General features: G+C 33.3%; 3 protein-coding genes across 5 annotated transcripts; all 3 read left to right on the top strand.

Annotated features, from left to right (window-relative positions):
- Window positions 1-4,782: 4,782 nt before the first annotated feature.
- Window positions 4,783-7,551, top strand: LOC108205889 (ran-binding protein 1 homolog a). Its single transcript, XM_017376009.2, has 4 exons — window positions 4,783-4,989; window positions 5,251-5,402; window positions 5,489-5,614; window positions 6,981-7,551. The coding sequence occupies exons 1-4, from the start codon at window positions 4,847-4,849 to the stop codon at window positions 7,199-7,201; spliced, it is 642 nt and encodes a 213-aa protein (XP_017231498.1). The 5' UTR covers window positions 4,783-4,846; the 3' UTR covers window positions 7,202-7,551.
- A 1,938-nt stretch (window positions 7,552-9,489) lies between these two features.
- On the top strand, window positions 9,490-12,435 carry LOC108206984 (INCREASED PETAL GROWTH ANISOTROPY 1-like protein 1). 2 transcript variants are annotated; one of them, XM_017377442.2, is made up of 5 exons: window positions 9,490-10,276; window positions 10,371-10,687; window positions 10,775-10,886; window positions 11,706-11,840; window positions 11,923-12,435. In XM_017377442.2, exons 1-5 carry the CDS (start codon window positions 9,641-9,643, stop codon window positions 11,944-11,946), a joined length of 1,224 nt encoding a protein of 407 aa, XP_017232931.1. In that variant the 5' UTR covers window positions 9,490-9,640; the 3' UTR covers window positions 11,947-12,435. The 2 variants fall into 2 exon arrangements, with proteins under 2 accessions (XP_017232931.1, XP_017232930.1); XM_017377441.2 differs by having other exon boundaries at window positions 9,494-10,276; window positions 11,916-12,431.
- A 791-nt stretch (window positions 12,436-13,226) lies between these two features.
- LOC108209554 (6-phosphofructo-2-kinase/fructose-2,6-bisphosphatase) lies at window positions 13,227-25,444 on the top strand. Of its 2 annotated transcripts, none has more exons than XM_017380516.2 (23): window positions 13,227-13,570; window positions 13,676-13,739; window positions 13,818-14,113; window positions 15,713-15,910; window positions 16,811-17,020; window positions 17,118-17,213; window positions 18,156-18,254; window positions 18,351-18,380; window positions 19,590-19,643; window positions 20,274-20,330; window positions 20,406-20,483; window positions 21,070-21,161; window positions 21,251-21,308; window positions 21,396-21,470; window positions 22,154-22,201; window positions 22,482-22,579; window positions 23,217-23,292; window positions 23,423-23,485; window positions 23,668-23,759; window positions 24,313-24,381; window positions 24,472-24,535; window positions 24,633-24,698; window positions 25,218-25,444. In XM_017380516.2, the coding sequence occupies exons 1-23, from the start codon at window positions 13,388-13,390 to the stop codon at window positions 25,293-25,295; spliced, it is 2,244 nt and encodes a 747-aa protein (XP_017236005.1). In that variant the 5' UTR covers window positions 13,227-13,387; the 3' UTR covers window positions 25,296-25,444. The 2 variants fall into 2 exon arrangements, with proteins under 2 accessions (XP_017236005.1, XP_017236006.1); XM_017380517.2 differs by having other exon boundaries at window positions 13,228-13,570; window positions 15,713-15,874.
- The last annotated feature ends 963 nt before the right edge of the window (window positions 25,445-26,407 follow it).

Raw genomic sequence — 26,407 nt, 5'->3', positions numbered from 1 at the left:
TATGACAGGAGCATTCCATCTCAAATTGAGGGTGCGATATCTAGCACGTGAGGTAAGGAATGGAATGGAGGAAAAAAGTGAAATTTCTCAACAACTGTCCATAAGATATTTCATTTTTCATTCAATTCTTTCCGGAATTATTCACCCCAATCAAACACAACATTAGTTAATATCTTGAAATGGTGAATGAAACTAAATTTTAAACAAGTCAAGCTTTGCAACAAAAGTCATAAAAATGCATTTGAAAATTTAACATAAAATTTATTTTGAAAATATAAATGAACACGTAAATAGAGACAAAATTTATTTTGAAAATGAACACGGGGAGAGTAAGTGATTGTTTAGCTTTATAAGATATTTGTTTATTAGTTTTGAAATATAAAAATGAGTTTTAGAGTATACAAATTTTATATTAAATGATACACGCATAGTGGAAAAAATAATTTATCATTACTCCTTCTGTCCCAATCAATTTTATACATTTTTCTTTTTGGGATGTCCCATCATTTCTATACATTCCTAAAATAACAACTTTATAATATAAAACACTACTCCACCCACTACATTCTCACACTATCTCCATTCTATAATAATAAAAACACTATTACACCCATTACTTTCTCCACTACCTCAAATCTATTATAAAAAAAATATGTGGGTCCCACCACTTTACCCACTTTCCATCTAACTTTACTCATTTCTTACATTTTTTCTTGGTCTCCGTGTCCAATCCCATATGATATGATATATAGGATAATATAAAAGTATAAAGAAAAATTTTGAATAATAAAATCTCTGTGAAATTGTGATGATATCATATAATATTATTATTATTATTTTTGAGCAAAATATCATATAATATTATTGATTTACTCTTAATATATTTTAACTTTCGATCATTAATCTTATCTGTTATACAAACTAGCTTCTTAACCCGTGCAAAACACGGGTTGCTTTAAATCATTTTCTTCAATATATGTTATATCTCGTTATTTATCTTTTTTATATTTATTTATATTTTAAATCATAGTATGTTGATATCTGTATATACACATATCCTCACTTTTATGATATTTATTAAAAATATAAATACAAAAAATATATTAAAATTCGGTTAAATCGATGACTAATTGGTCGAAAATTGGATTAATAGGGTCGAAAATCAGGTAGAATATTAAAATTTACAAAAATTTTGGGGAAAATTTAAAATTTTAAAAATGAATATATATATATATATATAAAATATTATTTTTACATATATAATATTAAATTAATTCTGAATAATGATCCTATTAATCATTCTGCTTAATCGCTGATTTTCTGATTTCCGCTTTTTACAACACTGAATATTTATTTATTTATTATTAAATCATAATTATATATAATATATCCAAAAATTTATAAAATATATATTTTTATAAAAACAAATAAACATTAAGGCTTAACTTTCGTAGCCAAACATAGCCCCATAAGATACTTAATTCCTACATTATACATCAAGCCAGTCCATTGACTGCAATACCAAAATACATATTTTTATATATAAAGAGGTCATTATTGACTTTTAAAACTAACGTATTTATTAGACATTAATGTCTAATCATTAATATACATTAATTATAACATGATTTTGGAATTAATTTAATACTCCCTCCGTCTCAATTTATAGGTCCATTTTGGAATAAACACGCATGTTAAGAAAAAAATTGGTTAGATAGAATCTTATCACATGTATCATTAATTAGTGCATTGAAAAGTGAAAATATAGTTGAGTTTCAAAAAAATCACAATAAATATAGGGATTTAGTGCATTGAGAAATGAGAATAATTTTGAGTTTCAAAAAAGTCACAATTAATATGTAGATAAATTTGTATTGGAAGAAGAGAGGGACAAGTATTTTGGGACAATTTTTTTTCCAAAATGGACCTATAAATTGAGACGGAGGGAGTATTATACATATAAATAATATATATCTAATCATTCTTAAAAAATTTTATTTTCCCCATCTTTTCTTTTTTTTATAGACATACGTTCAAATTTTGTGAATGAAAAATATCTTCTTTTTTTTTTTTAAACAAAGGTGTTAATCTAATAATAGAAAGCCATACGACATCTACACCAATGATCGAATCGAACAAACTGAATGTATTTTGAGTAAAGGATAGTTTAGTCATTTTGGATTAAATTGATCATGATTCGATTTTACTGCTACAAGTATGTGTCAGATACTTAGATATATAGAATAAAAAAAAATAGTTAGTGGCTAATCACTGTTTCAGGCTTCTGGTCATTAGCCCTTGCACCGGGATGCTTGGCCAAACTGCTTCTTTTATCATCAACTACAGTATATATTGTATATATTACATGATGTTTAAACACAATTGGAAATATAACATCTCATTATGTCAGCAGCCGCGCAGCAATCGTCAGCTTAGAGTTTTGACTATGACAAAAGAGTATACCTTCATCTACGATCGAACATTAAACTGCTCAGAAAAAATACCATCATTTTGACTCTGTTTTACATGATTTAAGGGTCTATTTTATGTAACTTATCGCAAGGATTTCAAATATACAATTTGTTTTAAGTTTGTAATCAATAGAGAGTAAATAAAAAGTACACGAGTGTACCATAAAGAGTAAATTAAAAGTACGAGCGTACTATCGGTAGAAGTCAAAAATGCGATGGTACCATTGAAAAAAACCACTTCTACGAGGGTACCATCAAGAAGAATTTCCCTAGATATAATTTAAATTTATATTTACTTGTATTTTAAGTCTTATTATCTTGATGTCTAAATGTACATATATCCTTACTATGATGATATTTATTGAAATGTAAATATAAAAAATATACACTATTTAAAATTTTATTATATAATTAAATTATCATTCACCTAAAATTATTGAAATTTTGATAAAAACAAATAAGATTATTGTCGAATCAGAGTTTTTGTCGTATAGTTAAAAAAATCATATATATGATTTTATTAAATCATATATATAATTTTATTAAATCACAATAATTAAATATTCTAAAAATCAGCCGATTAGCCGAATAATCAATAACAGACAAATTTTTAATACGATTTGGTAAAATTCGATTAAATCGATGATTAATTGGTCAAAATTGGATTAATCAGTCAAAAATCAGGTAGAATATTAAAATTTACAAATTTGTGGGGAAAATTTAAAATTTTAAAAATGATTAGATATATATTATTTATATGTATAATATTAAAATAATTTCAAATAATGATCATGTTATAATTAATGTATATAAATGCTTAGACATTAATGTATAATAAATACATTGCTTAGACATTAATGTATAATAAATGCGTTAGTATTAAAAGTCAATAACAACCTTTATATATATTAAAATATGTGTATTAAGCGAAGGGTATATTAGTCATATCGAATTAATTTACAATTATTAGACATTAATGTCTAATAAATATGTTAATGTTAAAAGTCAATAATAACCTTTATATATATAAATATTGGATGATGAGCAAAGGGTAAATTGGTCGTTTTGAATTAAATTACTCATGGTTGCTGTATTATTATATACTTATATATAATAAGCGTAAGGGAGATAATTTGGTCGCATGGTCCTATATTCCAAAAGCTTATCTTCCGTTGGATCGTATATTGAACAAATAAGCACCGTTAGATTAGAACAAAATTAAATTATATTCTATAAGGAAACTGACATCTACTTGCATGTTTATAATTCTTTTTCTGAATCCAAAACAAATTCTATCTTTCATGTGTTTTTGGTTTTCTTTTAATCCAAAACAAATATTTGTAGTTAATTGTAGAATCGTATAAATCGCAAGGTTACAAAATTATTTTTATCCATCGGATCGTATATTGAACAAATAAGCACCGTTAGATTAGAACAAAATTAACTTCCGTTCCATAAGACAACTGATATCTACTTGCATGTTTATAATTTCTTTTCTGAATCCAAAACAAATTTTGTATTTCACGTGTTTATGATTTTTTTAATTGAAAATAAATATTTTCTATCAATTTTATTTGTAGAATCATATAAATCGCGCCGTCACAAAATTATTTTTATCTAATATATTTTAAAATTAATAAGCCCGATTTATGTGAGGAACGAATACAAAAACTTTTTCTTAATCCAAAACAAATTCTACCATGTTATTGCATGTTTATGATTCATCTTCTTAATTCAAAACAAATTGTGTTTATCAATTTTAATCTCGAACCATAAAACATTTTAGAAAAATATTTTAATCCCATTATAATAATTCTAATATAAAATACATTTATAAATATAATCTAATAGGAGTTGGCGTCACATATTTTACTTAAAACAATTTAAAATTTGATAGAAAAAATTTAATATTTTGGCATGATACATACAATTTTAATTTATTATCTATAAATTAAATTTTTTTAAGCCATCTAAAATATATTTAAAAATTTATAAATAATTAAAAAGTTTTCGTGCCTTGCACGGGCTATAAGCTAGTATATATAATAGATAGATTAATAAATCCCTTGCCTACATAATAAGCTAAAATTCATTATAAATCCACTCAACATTATTGCCCGTTTGAAGACATAACTTTTTTTTCTTCAATTTCCCAATACTCACATTAATGCAATTTTTTGAATGAATATACACTTATATACAGTGCAAGTGAATTTTGTTGGACAGGCCATTTGGTTGCACACTCTTTGGGCTTTAAACCGACAATTGACCCAAACACGGCCCTATATTAAAACCCTCTTATAACCCTCCAGGGTTCATATCAGAGCCAGCACACAATCTCTGTCTCTGTTTCTTACTTTTATTTTCAGACAACCATGGCCGAACCAGAGCGCAAAGAAGAGGAAGAGCACGTCGCCGCGGAAGACGAAGATACCGGAGCTCAGGTCGCTCCGATTGTCCGTCTCGAAGAAGTCGCCGTCACCACCGGTGAAGAAAATGAAGACACTATTCTCGATCTGTATGTTTCTTCGTCTTAATCTAGCTTTTAATATCCTTTTTTATTTGATATAAATTTGCATATGTCTCCTTTTTTATTTGATATAAATTTACATATGTATATTTGTAGATTTTTTTTTCTGATGTAGTTAAAATTAGAAGCTAGGGTTTAGGAATTTTGAATTGTGAATTTGTGAAGTGAATTGAAGCTGTATAGGTTTGATGTGTTGTATTTTATGTTGTAATTTTTGTTTTTGGTTTTGAATTATCGATTTGTCTGCAGTAAGTCGAAGCTTTATAGATTTGATAAAGATGGAAATCAGTGGAAAGAGAGGGGTGCGGGTACTGTTAAGTTTTTGAAGCATAAGGAAACTGGAAAAGTTCGTTTAGTTATGCGCCAATCCAGGACCCTTAAGATCTGCGCCAATCATCTTGGTTTGTTTTGTGTTGATTTTTTTAGTTCTACAGTGAGTTGGATTGTGCTTTTAGGTTTGAAGTTTTGTGTCGGATTGTGTTTGCAGTTCATCCTACAATGACTGTTCAGGAACATGCTGGAAATGAGAAGTCTTGCGTTTGGCATGCTACTGATTTTGCTGATGGTGAACTTAAGGATGAACTCTTCTGCATCAGATTTGGATCCATAGAGAGTATGTTTGTTTTATCCGATAACTTTATACTTGAAATGGTTTATGCTTCGTATGTGGTTATTGTTCAATTGAATTGTTTAGTACTCTAGAGTCTAGATCCTGACTTTATATGTTCTGAAATTAATCTTGAATGTGGTGATTTGGATTTAAGATCATTTGCCTTTTTTTGCTAGGGTCCATGTTTCTATCTTGACTAGTGCAAGTAATGGGCATGCCTAGGTCTATTAAATTGTTTTATAGCCACACGTATGTTTGTGACGCTTACTATCATCAATATATGGTTCTTGGACCCAATTGATTCATGCAGCAGTAAAAGGTGTTTGGTGTTGATGGCGGAGAATCTGACAAAACAACTAAGGAAATATCAATTTCATTTCATCAGTTCTTAAAATATTAAATTACTATATATGTAATATTATCTTAGCTGAATTCTAGACATTAATTATATAAATTATTTATATAATGCCATCAGCAGCAGGAGCAGGACTAGCTTATAACATTTTAAGTATATATATTGTCGTTTGTTGAATTATACATATATTAGTTGTTATATTGTTATTATTATAATCTAATCGTAAATTGATATATGTTTGAACCATAAAAAATATTGTATTTTAATATATCATTTTATATTAAACTGTTCATTAGATTAAAAAGTTGTTTCTTTCGATATAGTTATTTAGCATCTTATAGGTCTATAACCATTTGGCGACATACTAAGATCCCTGTTACGCTATCATATGTAAATTATAATTATTGTAAATGAGCTTATATGTATATATCAATTAATTTATAATATTTTTTGCAACTCATTTGATTGTTTCTTATATTGTCTAGTATTTTAAGAGCCATGTGGTTGGTATGTCAGATTTCTCTAACATTTTGCATCAATATAATCTGGGCTCAACAGGCAGAGTGAGTACTGCTCACATTGATCAAGGGATTGATATCCCAAGGTTCCTTCAGGAACACTGATGATTCAACCCATACACACACTGATACACCCGCACACACAGGAAAAACACTGCCACTCCATGATTTTTAATCATGTTCTGTTAGTATTAAAGCTATAGGTTTTTCTTTGGAATAAGTGTTTGATCTATTGCTGAATACTCTTACTAGGGGAATGTGTTTTAAGAATTCATGATTTAATCTTCTTATGAATATTTCAGTTTCCTTTTTTTTTTTCAGTTACCGAGATACAAGGTTATTTGTTTCCAATAGTAACAGACTGAGTGACTGACTGATAATAACCTTTGATCAATATGATGAAATGAAATTGATTTTCCTAATAATGAAAAAATACTTCTGACAACCATATCAATAGTTTTGATCCTAACCCCATAATTACGGCAATGGTTTTCAGATTGCAAGAACTTTATGGAGACGTTCCAAGAGATTGCCGAATCGCAAGTAAAGAAAGAGGAAAGTGAGGAATCTACTACTGCTGCTGAGCAGCTTGACAAGTTGAGTGTAAAAGAGAAGAAAGATGAAGAGAAAACAGAGGAAAATGTGGTTCCTGCAGCAACTCAGGAGAAGGATTCTGAGAAGGAGAGTGATAAAGTAGAGTCAAAGAAGGATGAGTGAGGAACCTGGCTCCCTTCAGAGATGTCTACCATATAAATTATGTCCTTTCAGTTGTTGAGGTTAAATATTTTGCCTCACCAGTCACCTACCCACCTTGTGCATGGTCAAGCCATGGTGATTTGCAATGGATTTTTTTAATGGGTAGGAATGGTGTGGATGTGTTGGTCTGTGGGTCTGTCGTTGAAGTCTGTCACCTTTGATCTAAACTTAGGTCTGCATTCAACTTATAGGGTCTGTGTCATTTGAGTCCCCTTTTGTGTCATGGTGTGAATTACTTATTACTTGTCGATCTATGCTACGTTAAAAAAAATATTACTTTATGGTACAACAGAGTTTTTGCTGTGAGACAATTCTTGGATTTTGTGGTTCGTGGGATTTTTTTGGTAGATGATCAATGTCTTTACTGTGATAAAGGAGTTGCAAATGGTGTTAATAGATGTTCAAAGACATGTCTGTGTTTGAGATCATTAATATCTACTGGCTCATTGTTACATCAGAATTAATTGACTAGCTGCCCAGGCTATAAATATCCCAGTAATTATATGGTTGGATTGTAACAAAATTCTCATACAATTGTTGGGTGGAAAATTCTTGTCAATGGGGACTAGAGTTTTTTTTTTTTTTTTTGAACTCCTGTGGTGTAACGGATTGTCATTAGAGATGGGATTGCTGGTATTTATCTTTTTTTGCCGACAGTGCTGGATACCACTGTTTAATAAGCTGGTTCTTGAAACAAATTAGTTAGCCTGATTATAAAGTTTTGATAATTTGCAATGCTTTAGGTAAATGTTATCACTCTCCTCGTGTTACGAGGTTATAAGTTTGTACTGATCAGAGATATGAGCTCGTTCTGATCAGAGATGTGAGCAGGTGCTGAGTTGTAATAGTAATGTCTTGATGAGCTTTACAAAAAAACACAGAAAGTTTTAGTAGTATACCACAATCTCAACTTGGTGGGTGTGTTTAGTTGACTATAGTTAGATCTATGCATGCATCTTCACATAGGAACCTGTAATTGCATTAGACACCTGACTTCCCCTTTGGCTAGGGCGTATGCCATATAAATGAATTTCCCACTAGCTTTTCCACCTGTCTGTAATTAATAAATTAGGACCCAACATAAATTCCCATGTTCTCTCATTCCCTTGTATAAAGCTTCAAATTCCCCCACAATTAGGCAAATGAATATTTTAACATATACATATTTAAATATAGATGAAGCTGTGTTAGCTAAGCTCCTCCCCCCTTTACTATGACACTGCTAGACTGCTAGTTATAAGCTAATGGAGTATTGTCCATTCTGAGATAATTCTCAAGTGAACAAAAATCGAACCCAAGACCGTAACTTTTTAATTTTTATTAAACTGCGAGGAGGAACTTGATGATCAAGTTCCACAGATGAATATCTAGATTTCAACAACACATAATTTAAGCCTCAAGCAAGCATAACTTTTTCATTTTCATTATTTACCAAATCTTTGTAGCAACATTGAAGTGAAATCAGAACTTCCCAACTCTAGCGGTTGATGTCTCTTACTTTAATTATGAGTTTACAGCACCAAACCAAATATATATAAACTAAGCAACAGCTAACTCACTTCTTGTCTCATAAATATATATTTTTTCAACCAACAACAAAATTAATAAAAGGGTATAAGTAGAGATACACAGGGAATGCAACAGGACCCATTCTGGTAGGCTGTAATAATCATAGACTTTTACTTTTCTCTTTAGATTCCACTGTCACATCTCTCACTCTTTTTTCTTTCTTTTACTTTTAGTCCTTGTTTTTTTATAATATTGCATCCAAGCAAAGAATAAGAATTACTACTTCACTTGCTGTTTTTTTTACCACATTATTCATAGAAATTCACCATCAAGATCACAATAATCTACATAGAATTATAGTTTCTCAATGTATTACAATTTACAACACACTTTTTTTTCTTTTGCTAAATTTATTGCAGCACTCTGTTAGCCTGTTGAATAAAGAACAGTACAGTTCTGCTACCAAAGAACAAGATTTGCTGCCATACACAGATACACTGAACTAAAGAAAAGCTTCATGCTCAAGTAAGACAGAATTGCAAGGTTATATTTGTATAACACTAGAGAAAATAAATGTGTACCTAAAATTGCATGACTAGCAAGTCTAGCATGGGACAGCTACACAGGGGCAAGCCTTATGACAAGAAAAATCTTATTTGGAATGTCGAAAATACCCATATTTGAAAATTAAAGAATTCCAACATGATGGATTTCAAAAGATCTAGGGGTAAATTTTGCAAGTTTTATATATTTAGCTTAGGTGAGTATGCCTTTTTCCAGAAGTAACCCCATGCATAAAGAGAAAGCAGACCAACCAATTTAACTCAACATCACTTCCTCAGCTCCCTCTTGTTCAATTCTCTGCAAGAAAATAATTTTTTTTTTTACAAAATGCCCCTTAATCGCAGCAGCGGAGAAGAGTCCATGAGGATCGCCTTCCTGAAGAAAGAATTTGAAGCTTCTTTGCTAAGGATCCATTCCCTGGAGAATGAAAATCAAGAACTGAAACAAGAAGTAGCTCGTCTGAAAGCACAAGTACATACGCTCAAAGCACATGATAGTGAGAGGAAATCTGTGCTCTGGAAGAAGTTACAGAACTCGTTGGATGTTAAAGTTCCTGAGAAATCTCAACAGAAACCGAGTTTTTCAGTTGAAGTACCAGAGAGAAGTCAAGTATTTCAGAAGTTCAGTCCAAAAGATGATCTCGCAGATGCTGCAGTAAAGAAGGAAATACCAGCAATAAGAGTAGCAATACCACCGCCTCCACGGCCTGTTACCTCTTCACTAAAACAATTACATGGGAATATAGGGCAATTATCTCCACCACCGCCTCCTCCACCCCCCTCAAAAGCGTTGGTTGGATCAAAAGCAGTGCGGCGTGTGCCAGAGGTGATGGAGTTCTATCGTTCGCTTATGAGAAGAGATTCTCATGTTGATAATAAAAGCAGTCCTATAGGGTTTTTGCAGGTAGTGAACTCAAGGAACATGATTGGAGAGATTGAGAACAAATCAACTTATCTTTCAGCTGTAAGTCCTAAATGTTTTCACAGTTTATCATGTGGTCTGCATATTTTTACACATATCATTATAGTGTTTCCACTAAATGCATTTGTATGAACAGATAAAATCTGATGTGGAAATGCAAGGGGGCCTTATTAATAACTTAACAGGCGAGGTTGAGACTGCATCATTCAATAAGATCTCAGATGTGGAAGCATTTGTAAAGTGGCTGGATGAAGAACTTTCGTGTTTGGTCGATGAAAGGGCTGTCCTGAAACACTTTCCACAGTGGCCAGAGAAAAAAGCTGATGCATTGCGGGAAGCTGCATTCAGCTACGGAGACCTGAAGAACCTTCACACTGAAGTTTTATCATTTAAGAGTAATCCGAAACAGCCACTGACACAATCTTTGAAGAAAATACAAGCGCTACAAGACAGGCGAGCATCATGTAACAATGAATTTGCACTTTTAGCCTAAATTTATGAAAAGTAATATTGATCATGTTTTGTTTCTGTTTCGGGCAGATTGGAACAAAGTGTAAGCAACATTGAAAAATGTAGAGAAGGAACAAGCAAAAGATACAGGGAGTTCCATATTCCATGGGAATGGATGCTAGACTCTGGATTAATTGGCCAGGTAGGTGACACATTACTGTTGATTTTTGTTTCAAAAAGCTGGAACATAGAGAGTCCTACTGATTTCAGCATTTTTACCTTAAAATAGATGGGGATGGAAATTTACTATAAAGTTATTGTTTAGTGTTTACTATAAAGTTATTTCGAGATTGTAAGACAATATGGACAAATAAGATGTAAATTGTAACCACTGCCTTAGGCATTAGTTGCCAAAGCATTGCCTGAACTAGGGAACGGCACTTTAGAACAGGGGAGGTTTCAGAATTATATTTTCAGGGAGGCACTTCATTTTCAGAAAGACACCTAATTTATATATTATCAATTTAATTGGAGCACTAATGTTTTTGTAAAAGGTGAAAAAGCACAATTTTTTTTTTGGCGAGGACTCGTGTTCTCCATGCCCCTTCTAAGATCCGCCCTTAATACCCGAGGCTAGACATATTACACAGAGGTCTCTATTGGACTATACTCTATCATTCTGCTCAGTCGTCCCTATCTAAACTTTCTCTCTACAATTCTACTAGACACACCCAATGGTCTTCTTATTAGCAACATAAGTACATTCATAGAGTCTATTTCTTGATGATATTTATAATTGAGCATTATGGCAATGTATATCTTACATTTAGGCAACTAAAAACTAGACGCATTGGCATGAGTTCTGGATCTAATGGCCTAATGGGTGAAGTCGCTGCAATGAAAATTAGAGATATAAATTTACACTGACTTGTTCTCACTTCTTATGTAACACTATGCATGACACTCCCATACTTAAGTAGAAGCTAAAATTGATGAAATGCCTTTGTTTACCATGACACAGATGAAGTTAAGCTCCCTTGTGTTAGCAAAGGAATATATGAAAAGAGTAGCCAGACAACTGCAGAGCAGCGAGCCCTCTTCACAAGACGGGGATTTCTTGATACAAGGCGTTAGATTTGCCTTTCGGGTGCACCAGGTATACTATGGACTCTCTGGACATAAACATCTCTGTCTCTTCAACATAATAGATATTAACGAGAGTAAGTTCCAGTTTGCAGGTGGTTTCAATACCGATACTTTGAAAGCTTTTGAAGAACTGAAGAAGATAGGAATAAGTCATCAAAAAAGTTAGCAACAAATTAAATTAATGCCGTGACAACCAGCACACTAGGGATGCAGCTTGTATGTACATGAATCTGGCACAATTTTAGATGAGTGTCATCTGTTAATACTTAGTAGAAGCTTAAGTTCGCATTAAGGCACTCCTGAATAATGCAAGCAAAGGGAAGAGCTGCTTTGCTAATATCAGGACCTCCCTATGCGAGAACCTTGCTATGTCCCTGCAAGCTAAGGCATATATATCAGTGGTGAGCTTGATTAATGAGATTTCACAAGTACCATTTCTTTGCTGACTTGTAAAAGAAACCTGCGAAAATACTATAAACAAGTTGATACCAAAAGCCAATGGACACAGCAACTGACTTGTGTCAAATAAACTAGACCCGAAATTCATTAAATTTTAATGTTATAATTGTAATATTTTGAGGATAATAAATATATTAATTAATGATATTTTGTAATTAATAATAAGTGAGAGTATATTTGACATTTTTTAAGTTCTATTTTCTCGTCTGTTGCATTTGCAGCGTGTGATCAGGTGTATTAAACTCTCCATGTCCTGATGGTCTATTAACTGTTATGTTGTGCACGAATATAAAAAAATAATGAAGAAATATGATATAAAAAAAAGAAAATGAGGACAAAATAGTGGGATGTAAAGGAAAAAATTCATCCTCGAAAATATTAAGAAAAGAGCGGAATATTTTAATATAGAAAATGTTAATTAATGAAAGAGATGATGAAATAAATAATAATAATTATTATAGGTGTTTGTTCTTTATCTTACAATTTTGAGAACCAATTGCATTAATTCACATTCTGAAAAATACCCCAAATATTAATATATTTTACTAAAATGGTATTTTAATTCCTGTCATCCCATTTAAAAATTAAGAACGAAAATTAACATGATCTATCCTTAAGTTGGGTTTCGCTTAAAACACTAATTCAAGTTGAATTTTCGGTTTAAAACACAATTTTATGTTAAATTTGAATAAAAATAAAAATCAGTACACAATATAGTGTTTTAAAAAATCTGAGAATATTTTCCCAAAGACCATCTTTCAAAACTGCCATAAACTGTACTTTACTCGAAAACCTTCCATAATTAAGAACTCATACAAAATGAAGAAGGATTTAGAAAGTGAAACAAAAGTTAACATGAATAGCACAAATGAAAACTAGGATGGGGCTAAGGCCCACCATATTATCCAGTAAGAGGGGTTGTAATAAACTTGGCAGGCATTATTCCTTATTCGTTCTCCCCATATTCCCCCATTTCACTCCCTCCCTTATTCTTATCACCATATCTTCATCCAGACACTTCATCAAACACCTTGCGTGCATTCCTTCTTTTTCATACATAACCCTGTTCAGTACATTCAGTATTCGAGAAACTCAAAAATGGGAACTGGGTCATCAACCAATTCAGACAATACTTTACTCGACTGTGATCAAGGAGATGATCGAGAAGGTGGTCAGCTCTATATTTCTCTCAAAATGGAGAATTATAAAGTCAAACATGACCTTATTCCACATGTCTATGGCTCCGTTCCTCTAGTTGGCTCTTGGGATACCACAAAAGCTGTATGTTTATATGTTTATTTACGTACTTGCCACACTTGGTTGTGTATGCTAATTGTGGTTATTGTAGTTGTATGTTTAGTTGAATGTGTTTTTGTATGTGTATAGCTGTCAATGCAGCGTGAGTCAACCTCGACGTGGGAATTGAGTTTTGTTGTGCCTCCGAATCATGGTAGGCCAACCTAGATGCTTGTTTGTTGTGGTTGTGTAAGTAGGACTTTAATGTAATGTGTTTGGTGTGTGATTGTAGAAACTTTGGACTTTAAGTTTCTATTGAAGCCCAAGTATAGTAGTACGCCGTGTGTAGTGGAGGATGGTGCTGACAGGCTGTTAACTAGGGGTACGTTGCAAGGGGATGCAAGGCTGGCACTGTTTAAGCTCAATGAGGAGGAGGTGCTTGAGTATAAGGTGTTGATAAAAGCTGACAGAGTTTCGCCATTTGACCTTGCGGCAAGTTGGAGAGCATACAGGGAAAATTTGAGGCCTTCCACTGTTCGTGGGATTCCTGATATTAGTATCAATCCGGCCCCACAATTAGGTGTCGAGGTAAAATTTTGATCCCAATTCCTTATCATTTTTTGTATTTGCTTTCGATTATGGTATCTTTTTCTCTTTTTTTAATATCCTATTTTAAATCTTTATTACCATCATTTTCTTTTAATTTTTATAAAGGATGTGGTTTTCTTGTAATAAAATCTTCAGATGAATTTTATGTTTTCTTAATTTCTGAATCTATGCTTTAGCTTAATCTGGGACATGTGAACATGTTGTGCATGTGTCTGATTAGCTTATAACTGTTATACTTTTTGCATGTCATAATTGTTAATAGATTATGGCGTGTCCAACCTAAATTAATGGTTCTGGTCCCGTCCTCGGGCCAGAACTTGTCTGTTTAAAAATGAGATCCCTTTATTCTCTTTAATGAGGCTTGTGGGATCATTTGAGTTTCCTCTGGCAACTCTAGTGCAGGTTTTTGAAAATTTTAATTCTGGATTTTGACTCTATGTGTAGTGCAACGAGGTTTAGGGTTAGAAATTTGTGAACTATTTTGAGTTACATATCTTAAAAGAATGAACTACTCATGAAGAGAATACATAATTTCTCAAATCAATTTATGATTCACATTTCATTAATCACAAGTATTGCAAAAGTTTGTATAGAAACACTCGACTTGGAAGCTAACTTATGTGTGTGTGTGTGTGTGTGTGTGGTCGTACTTCACTAGATACCAAATCAGTCCAGGCTAGAACCTAGCCCCAGACTAATATTTGATCACTGTTTATAACTACACAAACTCGTTTATACACTATGGATCAATATCTTATATTTAAAAAAACATCAGTTTTTATTGTTTCGAAAATTAGGAAATATACTTATCGAAACTGTTGGTTGATTGTTGATGGTCAATGGTGATGATAGCGGGTCGGTGGTGGTAGAATGTGATGAGAGGAGGTAAGTAGGGGAGTTGAGTGATCGATAATGGCGACAAGTGGTGATGGCAGGTGAATGATGGTGGCAGGAGGCCTATTATTTCAGTAGGAGCATAGATGATGATGGTATATGCACAAAATAGTGATGGTATCTATCTCTTATTATTTATGAAAGGGATTACATATTATTTACAAATAAATTTGTTTGTAATATAGAATATGTTAGGTAGTTTAGTTACGGAAGTATATTATTAGTAATACATTACATTTATAGTATAGAGTTATAACGGAGTTGTTTCTTTATAAACTATGGTAGTAAATAAGTATTAGGAAGTAGACATCAAATATGATTATTTTCCCTTATAGAGTATTACTTATTGCCAATTCTAGGATATTAATATCAAGCACTGTATCATTTCTTCATTAGATTTGAATTATTTCTGATTGCTAAATAAAGCTGAGTTGTAGAGGACATGATATTCTGATTTTATTTAGTTTCCTGTAGTTTCATGCTTTATATTATATGGCATTATGATATTGTTTTTAATTTGTCATCATATGAATTAATTTGATATGCCGTTTAAACCTTTTTACTGCTATCGGATAAAATAAAGTTATATATGTGTATGTATATACATATATACATACATATACATACATACATATATTTATATACTCTAATCCAGATGGAATTAACTACTATCATTTCACACAGAATTGCTCTTCAGCAAGTTTGGATCTTGATCTTGAACATTACGAGGTCCCAACTCCAGAAACTGCGAATTCAAGGGTTTATGCAGCTAATATGACGGAAACCCCAAGGTTTGGAATAGCTGGCAAGACTGATGGATTAGAAAGTGCATCACATTTCTCCAAGGTTGGTGGTGTTACTGATCGACCCGCTAATATAAAGGTTGTCTTGGTCGTGTTGGTTCCGCATCTCTAATTTTTTGTCTTCTTTATGTTGACTTATAATATGATACTAGCTCATAACCTGTGTGCAGCCCAAGTTTCGCTCAATATTTTAGTAAATTGAACAAAATAGTATATAAATATTACTCTTCTTTATCACTATATTTTTTTTTGTATATTTCTTTTGAATGTTATATTTTAAAAATTGTGGAACTTGATAATTATATTTGGGATATAATTTGTTCAAGATCTGGGTGATGAATAATAGGTGAAAATTATTTGAGCTAGAAATTCGACATAATTAGTAGAATTCTTTTTTTTTTGTAAGGACATAATTAGTAGAATTCTGTTACAACTAGAATTTAAATATGTTATAGAACGTAAAAGGCTGACAGTAGTAGGCCCATGTACAATAGATAAGCAGGTTAATATAAAAATATTTAATTGTAAAGCTTGTTAGGCCCCTAATACCAATGGATGCATTATCCTGGGTTCCGCTTTAATAATATAGTACATATAAAGTGAAAGAAAATTTTGCTATTGAGTTAAGCATACTCAAAAGTTAAATCTTAAACCTTTAGAAATTATAGGCTATGTAAGCCAGAGAGATATTGGTTTGTTCTCTCTTGTTAGATGTTGACGTCTTATACCTATCACGGTGTAAAACATAAAGTGAAATGGAGTGACTTTCTTGTCAATGCATCCTGCATATATATATATATTCAATTATGATATGCCCATCAGTCATATGATACAAATAGGAGATCCTAATCATTACCAACAGATAGTATGCTTTTCAAAGTTCTGTTTATCTGTAAACAGAGTACATGCCTTGTCTTTATACATCTATATACATTGAATGCATCTCCATCTAAATGTTGTTCAACTAATGCTTGAGTAGGGGTTGGAAGTCACTGTGCCAGATCCTGCTAAGACTTTTTCAGCATCTGGAATGGTTGAAACAAAGTCTATTGGTATGGTTTCAGCTATGCAAAAGCAAGACAGTCACAGGGGACTTTTTGTGGATAGGGGTGTTGGATCTCCAAGATTAGCTAAATTGCCTAGCTTGTCAAATTTTCCTATTGATCATAAATCTGATTCAGATCCCAAGGTTTGTAAAAACACCTCTTTTTTATTGAGCTAATGCTAATATGCAAGTTAACGTCTAGTCTCATAGTTTTTAGTCTTGATTAATATTGTGGTTTTAGAATCCAATGCCAGCAGCAGCAGGTGCTGTTGCTGCTGCAGCTGTAGCTGATCAAATGCTTGGACCAAAGGAGGATGGACATTTAGCTATTGTTCTGGTACTTCCCTGATGAGTTCTTTCTTACTTTATAATTGTTTTATGGGTTGGAACATTGAAAATTCTTGGTGACAAATTGTGGAAGTGTACATACTTATATTATGAAAAATTACATAACCAATATCTAACTTTTGCTTGTTAAACAGTGTTGCCTTTTAAGATATGGATATAGTAGGAACAGAAGATGTATGCCACTACTCGTAATAGCAATTACGTCACTGGTTATCTAAGGAAATATTTTTTCGAATGTCTTACCAAATGTTTAGACTTAATTTTTTTTAAAATCACAGGTGCCAACTCACTGTTCTTAATGAACTCAAGATTTAGGTCGGCAAAGCTTTTTTAAGTTGCTTCTTTCCATCGAATATGTACACACACACACACACACAATGTCACGTGGTGTGCATTGTTGAGATACTTATGATGTGTTTCCCATGTTTTGGTTGTTCTGAATTGTAGATAAAATTCTGAAAGCAATTTGATACCTGTTGGACCTTCGTGCATGTGAAATCACATTACAGTCAACTCATTAGTTTCTATTTTCTAATGGAACGGTCCAGGGTTTTTTTGCACTGAAATATAAGTATAGCTGGTTGTTTGATTTTGATGATAGTTCCTATCATTCATTTTGTGCTTATATGTTCTTAGACAGTGATATACATGTATCATGTTCATTTGGTGTTTCTTTTGTAGAAATTTTGCTTAGAGCCTTGTTGCATATTTGGTTCTAATAAAGCATAGATTTGTTTAGAGGGATGAGTTGAGGTCAGGTGCATAAACAACCTGTATTCAGGTCAATATCTATTATGCTACCATTTTGGTGTGTCAAGTTTTTGTTTAGGCTTTTTGCAAGAACTCTTGTGTTAATAAAATAATATATGAATTCACTGAATCATACATACTCACATGGCTCTTTCCTATCTGTCTGATCTTTGAATGTCAGGTTGGTTTGCCAGCTCGGGGTAAGACTTTTACTGCGGCTAAGCTTACAAGGTATCTTCGATGGTTGGGTCACGACACGAAACACTTCAATGTGGGAAAGGTGACTGACCATCTTATCCAATTATTTATCATTCCGACACTCCTTTGAAACCGAATTAAACGATGTAAATGTGTAACTGGTGTTTTGTTGTAACAGTATCGAAGACTCAAGCACGGAGCTAATCAGGTACCATTGACTTATGAAACTACTTAAGAAATTAGCCCTCAAGTTTGAACAGTGTTCTAGAAGTCTAATGCTCTGGTTATTCTTTACAATCAGTTCCCTGTCAGGGTCCTCATTCTTTGACATGTTAAGTAGAGATTGTAGCATAAATTGTCGCTTGATTTTGAAGAAATAGATGTCGGAAGAAGTACTAAAAAAAAAGACATTAATAAAGTCTGATGACATGTTGACACTTCTTTAGTATGGTACGGTATGCATGGAATTTGTATTCTGATATACTTATGTACAGAACAACTCAGCAAACTCACAGACCTGTTCTTACCCTCAAATTTTAGCCCCTGGGTGGTTGATCTGAACTGTGCAATTCCCCTTCACTGATACCCTCCACCAGTCGGCCCATTCATCAACAAGAGTGGCCACTAACCTTCAGTCCTTCACCTTGTTCTCATGCTCACACTGCAATTTTAATGGCAAGATTCCCTGACGAAGGGTCATGGTGCCTGCCTACGCCAGCAGCTTCTGGACAACCTTTTAGTGCCCAACTAAGTGACTGACAAACACTTGAGTAAGTGCCCTTGGAAGCATACAGTAAATGGATTTGAACAAAGAACAATCATCAAGTAATCAGACATATATCGATCTAAGCAGCGCGTTGGTATACACAACATGAACATTAGTTGAATACACATATTACAGAAGAACACCCCTAATTTTTAATTGCAAACCAGATTACAAGGACGAAACACTTGTCTAACGCACATATCTCCATTGAGACTTAAATGATCGGCCTCTTGTTATAAAGGGTGAGGGGTATCTACTCGGCTAAGCTTTGCAGATCACCACATAGTAGTTTCTAGTGCTTACCAAATAGTGTGCCTCTCTTTGCCTTAACTGTTCTTTGTGCATGTCTCACATAACAGACCATGTCAACACTTGAGTTCACCAACAATGATTCAGTCAGTTTCATGGGTGCACATGATTCCATGTGATTGCTTGTTACGTAATAGAGTAATTTTTTATGTGAACAGATTTTTTGTTAATGTTGATGTTTTTACAAATCGGGGGGAACGACCCTTAAAAATATATCTGGCTAGGACTCTTATGTGGAAACTATCTACTGTCTTATATGTGGCTTGTTGCTCCTAATATATATCATTCTATTAGTTACTTTCTTTATATTTGGTTGATTATGGATCCTAATAATATCGGCAGAGTGCTGACTTCTTCCGAGCTGACAATCCAGAAGGCATGGAGGCACGAAATGAGGTGAGTTTCTGATTTAAGTATTTAAATATCTTGTAAATTAATTTGCTTGTTGCATAGCGGTGTTGATCAGAGAGTTGATTGTGTTGGCAGGTAATTGTGACTCTTTTTCTTATTTCATTGCATAGTCGCAAATTATTTTTGGATTACTGGAAGTTTATGAGAGAATGGTAGCAATACTAATCCAAAATCAGTGGATAACAGGAAATCATTGAAGACGTATTTAAAAATTTTAAATGCAGACAAGGAAACTCTGGATGTTTTGAAACAATAAATAAGTCACTGAAGGGAAATATACAAGTTATTAGGCTGAATTTCTTTATAATATATGCAACATATTGGCAGCTGAAATTCGGATTCTCTTTCCCGCTAGTCCAAGATGACAACCTATAGCAGATAGTCTATAAAAGAAGTGTAGCACCTATACATAACCTAATATACATAGTACATTATATTGTCCCTGTCTCCCTGACCAGTGACCAATTTTTATGTTGTGGTCTTTCTGTTGCAACCTTTCTATAATATGATCTCACTTTAGCCCGCTTTTGTCTTAAAACTCATGTTTCATGTTACTGTAAACACAATATTAACCTTTTTCTTTGCACATAGTTTTAATACATCACATGCTACTAGGTAGCAGCCTTGGCAATGGAAGATATGATAGCTTGGATGCAGGAAGGCGGTGGCCAAGTAAGTTCTTATTACAAGTTACTGTTAGGAGGTCTCCTTAATGCTTTCACTAAAGAATATATTGACTGCGTGTAGGTAGGAATATTTGATGCCACAAACAGTACAAGTCGACGAAGAAATATGCTTATGAAAATGGCTGAAGGAAATTGCAAGGTATGATGCTTAATTTGTCTTGAATTTGACCCCTAGGTTATGCTTAAAAATTTCAAGTGACTGATGTCAGATATAATATTAATATATTATACAGGATTAATCGCCCATCGTTATATACCTTGGAGAAACTGTATACTTATATTGATAATGTGTTGCAGAGCCCCCTTAATATTATGCGACACTGTGTCCATGCTAAAGTATTCCCATTATCATGTAGGTAATGGGGAAAAACCTTAGCTTGCATACATAATAATTTTCTTCGAGACATGGTGTAAAAATTATTTTGCAAATTTCATCATATTAGATGTGGCCTTAATGCAGAAACTTTAGATTTAGATTTACTCCATATAGAATATTCCATGTTTTTTCCTTCTTTGAGCTATTTTTTTTATTTTTTACCAAAGATTAATAGGTAAATCTGAATCACTCAGTCAGTAGTCTTTTAATCATTTATTAATATTACACTGCTAAACTTTGTATTGGACTAATGACAGATAGATTACATTGCTACATCATATTCTCTAAACTGGCATAATGCCATATGTGTGGTTAATTTAACAGTGAATCTGACTGTTTTCGTTTACAGATTATATTTTTGGAGACAATATGCACAGATCGACAAATCATTGAAAGAAACATACGCCTCAAGATTCAACAAAGTCCTGATTATGCTGAAGAGTATGATCATTTCCTTTTAACATTTCGTTTCCTTATTATTAATAGTCTATTGCAGAAACAGATTTATATTAACTGGTATTATTCTACAGGGCTGACTTTGAAAAAGGATATCAAGACTTCAGAACTCGACTGGATAACTATGAAAAAGTATCTTACAAACATAATTAATGACTACTCTTGCTCATAGTGGTTTCATGTGGATACTTTAACATATCTTATTCATGTATCTATTAGGTTTATGAGCCAGTTGACGAAGGATCTTATATCAAAGTGATCGATATGGCCAAAGGCCAGGGTGGCCAAATACAAGTAATGAGAACTAGTATATTTTCACTTTCAGCTAGTTTTTTGTTAGATACTTTACTGTAACTCTATATTTAATCAATTTTATCCTGCTGTAGCTTGTAGATTAAATATTAAAACTGGGTTGGCATCCTACATAATCTGGCATCGTTGATGGTGTAAGTGTAAACGGACACCGTTACACCTCTTAAAATTACGCTAGTAGTGATTGCGACTGAAAAGGACACACCCCTAACTTTGTTTTTACATTTATACATGGGCATGGAGATTCTAAAGTTCCCTCTAGAATACTTCTCCAATAGTTAGCACTTAAATACTTTCTTTGATTGAATTTTATATGATACAACGTAGAATGTTAATATTATACATAAAGTACTGGCCTGGATATAGTTTTATTTAATGTTTACTATATATCTGTTGTTTTTACTTGTTATAAAACTATCACTACACGAGTTGGTACTTCATATAATAAAATTATGTATTTGTGCGTAACCTTCACATCTGAATGGCTGGATTAGTAAACAATCAAAATATGTTATTTGGTTTGGTTAACCGAAAAGTTCATAAAGTTAACTCTAGATCCCCCCCTCCCCCTATATAAAGTATTTGTGTTATCTTGAGCTTAATGATGAGCATTGTCATTGAATTACTTGATGAAGATCTTATTTATTGTTCCTCTTTTTGTCCAGGTAAACAATATTAGCGGATATCTTCCTGGGAGGATTGTTTTCTTTCTGGTAATTCATTCAACATTTCTCTTCACTTCTACTATTACTGTTAATTTGGTCGAATCGAGGACTAACATCACCCCCCCCCCCCCCCCCCCCCCCCCCCTCTCTACGTGGTCACTACTTGCTTCTTTTCGTTGGTGATATATTCTGGAGTTAGTAATTAACTTAAAATCCTTCCACTGTTGGTTGTCCATAATAAAGAAAGTAATTTTAAGTTTAAACAACTTAAAGTTTTCTCCTTTTGCACATTGCTTGCTGATTACAAACTTTACTTTTGAACTGTTAGGTGAATACACATCTGACACCTCGTCCAATTTTGCTAACTAGGCATGGACAGAGTCAAGATAATGTTAGAGGAAGAATTGGGGGAGACACTGTTATAAGGTTTTCTCTACTGAAAACTTTTATTTCCCGACTTGGTTTATCAGTTTGAAGCTCTTTTATTTTTTCCTGTGAGATGGTATCTGTCCATCTGTGATATACGGAGTATATGTTTTTTTTTCTATATAGGACATGCCAGATCCTTAAGATTTCAAGTGCTATGTATGATATGCAGGTTAAAGAGGTGTTTATATCAAAATTATAGGTACAAGTTTTGTAGGGCTGTAATTTGGATTGAGTTATCGGTGATGTCTCTATCTTGACTTGGTAATACATGATTAGCCTAATTCGAGCTTGTTAACTAGACAAGCTCAAACAACCGGAAATGTTTGGTATGGTTAACGGGTTGAGTCAAGGCTACCTGCACTCGACTTGGAATCTGGTTAATCAACAGTCTGTTTGACACTATATAATCTATATATATAGATGTGGTTGTCCGTGTGTTACTGTTGATGCTGAAATATCACTCAAGTTGTTGCTTAAAATGGGTTTTGATTCCGTTTGTGTGTAGCTGTTGGCTATGTACTTAGATGTATTCCGTGAGTGCCTAGTATTTAAGTTTCCAGATTCACATGTGTTGTGACGAAAATCGTTGCTGTTTCAGATAGTCACTTGTTGTTGGTGTATGATTTTTTGGCAGTGATACTGGGGAGATTTATGCAAAGAAACTTGCTAACTTTGTTGAGAAGAGACTAAAAAATGAACGGGCAGCTTCTGTAAGCCATGTGTATTTCACGCATTGATTATCTATTAAGTTCATCTGTATAATATGACTGTATCCTTGATGGAAAGTTTAATTATTAAAGAACTATTAAGCACTGAGAATAGCTGTTTTGAAATGCCTAGATATGGACGAGCACATTACAGAGAACAATTTTAACAGCAAATCCAATTGTTGGATTTCCCAAGGTTAGACACAGTACAAAAGTGTTGTCATATCGAATATTTATAATTTAATTTACTAAGCGCTTTCCATAGTTGGAATCTTCTAGTTTCAAAACGTAGTGCTGTTATTGAAGTTTATATCCATTATCCACAATTTTTTGCTTTTAGTTAGGGTGGTATGTTTAGTACTTCCAGTTTCTTTGCAGATACAATGGAGAGCACTTGATGAAATAAATGCTGGTGTTTGTGATGGGATGTCATATGAAGAAATAAAGAAAAATATGCCTGAGGAATACGAGTATGCTTCTTAATTTTCTGGCTGAACTAGAATTTTCTAGTTTGTTTATGCATTTTACAAAGCAAGTGTGTGAAGCATGCTTTCCATCGTCGTATCTTAGATAACTGAGACAGAATATTACTGCCCATTTGGCAATAATGTATATAAACAGTACAATGTTTATGGACTTCCACTTCAATGAAAACTGAAAACCAGCGATATGCATTAGTGAAATTGGTGATTTGGATACGAACCAGTGGTGATTTGTGTGAGTGTAATTGTGTAAGTGGTGACTTGTGTTCATTTCATTGTAGTGATTTGCATCCAATCGCCAGTTTTTACAACACAAATTGGTTTCCATTTTGATCAGATGCTTATATATATAGTTTAATGTGTTATCTGGTAGTGATGGATGGTACTTGGAGATTGCTGAGTTTGTATTTTTATTTTTTTTTAAATGAACAATTTGACAATTTGTTTTGACTTGATTTATGTGCTGTGTTATATGCTAATTTGTCAGTTCTGTAAACTATGTGCTTATCAATATGATACTTATTTCTGCTTTATATTGAAGGTCCCGTAAAAAGGACAAGCTGAGATATCGGTATCCTCGTGGAGAGTCTTATCTTGATGTTATTCAGAGGTTTGCAGTCCCACCTTTAATAAGGCAACCTGAAAATAGGCAATTTTGTGGTTGACGAATTCAGTGTAATTACTTTTCCAACTTCTGCAGGCTAGAGCCTGTAATCATCGAGCTTGAACGGCAGCGAGCACCTGTTGTAGTGGTATCTCACCAGGTTATACAACTCAATCAGACTTGATTGCTTCTTCCCCTCCCTTTCCCTTAAAACTTTTAATTTAACTGGGCATAAAGTAGCAACATCTTTTCTGCAGGCTGTTCTAAGAGCATTATATGCATATTTTGCTGATAGGCCTCTAAAAGAAATTCCGCACATAGAGGTAATTCTGTTGTCAATAATTACTTCCTTCGAGAGTTACTACTACGTCTATGAGAAAATAAGTTATTGCTTCTGACTTAGATTAGTCTATAAAACCACCAGTAGGTTATGTACGGTTTTCTTCTTGTGAACATCAAGTTTACCTTATCCAGCTCAAGCTAATTACATGAAACATAGGACTATACAGGATGCTAATAGTTCATTCCTCAGTTGGTGAATTTACTTTTACCGCGTGGTTGATGATGTGGTGCTTTCTTGTGGTTATGTTTGTGAAATCTTTAATATGTTGCAAAGGTTGTGTTTGCTTGCTCCGTACTAGTTAAGATATAATATATAATCCCGAGTCATCATCCTAAAAACTCTAGTAAAAGGTTTTAGGAGAGCTGTTAAGTTGGTAACTTGACAGGGGTCGCGATTCCACGTAGCCGGAAAATGAAAAAAGGCAGTAGTTTAACTTATGTAATATATTTAGTCTCTATAAAAACTAAAGTATTGTGACTTGTGACTGTTAAAATTTCAGGTGCCCCTTCATACCATAATAGAAATACAAATGGGAGTAACAGGCGTCCAAGAGAAAAGATACAAGCTCATGGATTGATATCTTCGAGGAAACACTCAACCCGACTGTAAATAACATACTTACAATGCGGAGGCAATTCTCATATTCTAAAAATGCTGTAACAATTTCACAGACTACTTGCACTAAGAAAATACTGTTGATATATACAAAGATACACATACACACTATACACACAGCACCAACTATGTATATGTCCATGTTAATGTTAGTCTTATGTGATACTCCAATAATACAACAGTATGAAAACTGAAAAGTGTAGTGTGAAATCATATGGTGACAAAACAAAGTCTAAAATGTTTGTAAACAGTAGCAGCAGAGTGATGGAGATAGGTACGACAGTCAAACGGGAGATATTTCTAGAGTGTGACCCAGTATAGTCTTTGTCTGTGCCTGTAAGCTCTCTGAAATTTATGGAAGTGTGCCGCTTAGTTAGGTGGGTGCGTGCCTATACATAGAGATTGATTTAGGTTAGGCTTCCCTTTCAACCGGGTCAGACACAACTTACAAGTCACGAGCCCCGGACCTTCCTCCTAAAACATGCAGCATTATGGGGACGACTCTTGACTCAACTTTTTCCAACTACTACTCCATATTTTATACTTTAATCTAAATTGTTAGTTCGACTCAAATTGTCATACCGTATCCGCTCAATTAAAATATGCACGAGTAAACTACCTTTCTAACCAAATCAAATAGTTGTGTCCAAAAATTCTCCCCCGAAATTGTGATATTTGTTGTGTGAATCAAGTGCAACTCTACAAGTATTTCTCTGGATGTCTAGAAGTCACATGGGTCCCCTGAAGTGAACAAATCAAAAAGACATCGAGGGTCAGTGGTACACCATACCAGATTACCAGACAAGCGTATGGTTTTGTGTATATGAATTTAATGTAAGGGGTACTTGTACATTCAGAATAAAATATATGTGCCCCTGGGCCTGGTTGTGAATAATGAATGCCCTTGGGATCACTTAGCAACAAAATAAATAGAAAAACCATAGGGATCTGCTCACACTAAAATATTACTCCCACATATACTAATAGAGTAATAAACTGTAATACAATAAACCATTCTCCTCTCAAACTCATAATAATAGGAGTATTAAACTAGTAATATAGTTGCTGCTGCCG

Source organism: Daucus carota, chromosome 2 (assembly GCF_001625215.2).
Source record: "Daucus carota subsp. sativus chromosome 2, DH1 v3.0, whole genome shotgun sequence".
Taxonomy (NCBI): Eukaryota; Viridiplantae; Streptophyta; class Magnoliopsida; order Apiales; family Apiaceae; genus Daucus; species Daucus carota.
Note: the sequence above shows the minus strand (reverse complement) of the source record. Positions and strands in the feature narration are given on the sequence as shown.

Coding starts and splice junctions, on each gene's coding strand:
- LOC108206984 (XM_017377441.2), top strand. CDS start 9,641: ATGCCCCTTAATCGCAGCAGCGGAGAAGAGTCCATGAGGATCGCCTTC. Junction 10,887..11,705: donor ACTCTGGATTAATTGGCCAG/GTAGGTGACACA, acceptor ACCATGACACAG/ATGAAGTTAAGCTCCCTTGT. Junction 11,841..11,915: donor TTGCCTTTCGGGTGCACCAG/GTATACTATGGA, acceptor AGTAAGTTCCAG/TTTGCAGGTGGTTTCAATAC.
- LOC108209554 (XM_017380516.2), top strand. CDS start 13,388: ATGGGAACTGGGTCATCAACCAATTCAGACAATACTTTACTCGACTGT. Junction 15,911..16,810: donor ATCGACCCGCTAATATAAAG/GTTGTCTTGGTC, acceptor ATGCTTGAGTAG/GGGTTGGAAGTCACTGTGCC. Junction 18,381..19,589: donor TCAAGCACGGAGCTAATCAG/GTACCATTGACT, acceptor TAATATCGGCAG/AGTGCTGACTTCTTCCGAGC.
- LOC108205889 (XM_017376009.2), top strand. CDS start 4,847: ATGGCCGAACCAGAGCGCAAAGAAGAGGAAGAGCACGTCGCCGCGGAA. Junction 4,990..5,250: donor GAAGACACTATTCTCGATCT/GTATGTTTCTTC, acceptor ATTTGTCTGCAG/TAAGTCGAAGCTTTATAGAT. Junction 5,403..5,488: donor GATCTGCGCCAATCATCTTG/GTTTGTTTTGTG, acceptor TTGTGTTTGCAG/TTCATCCTACAATGACTGTT.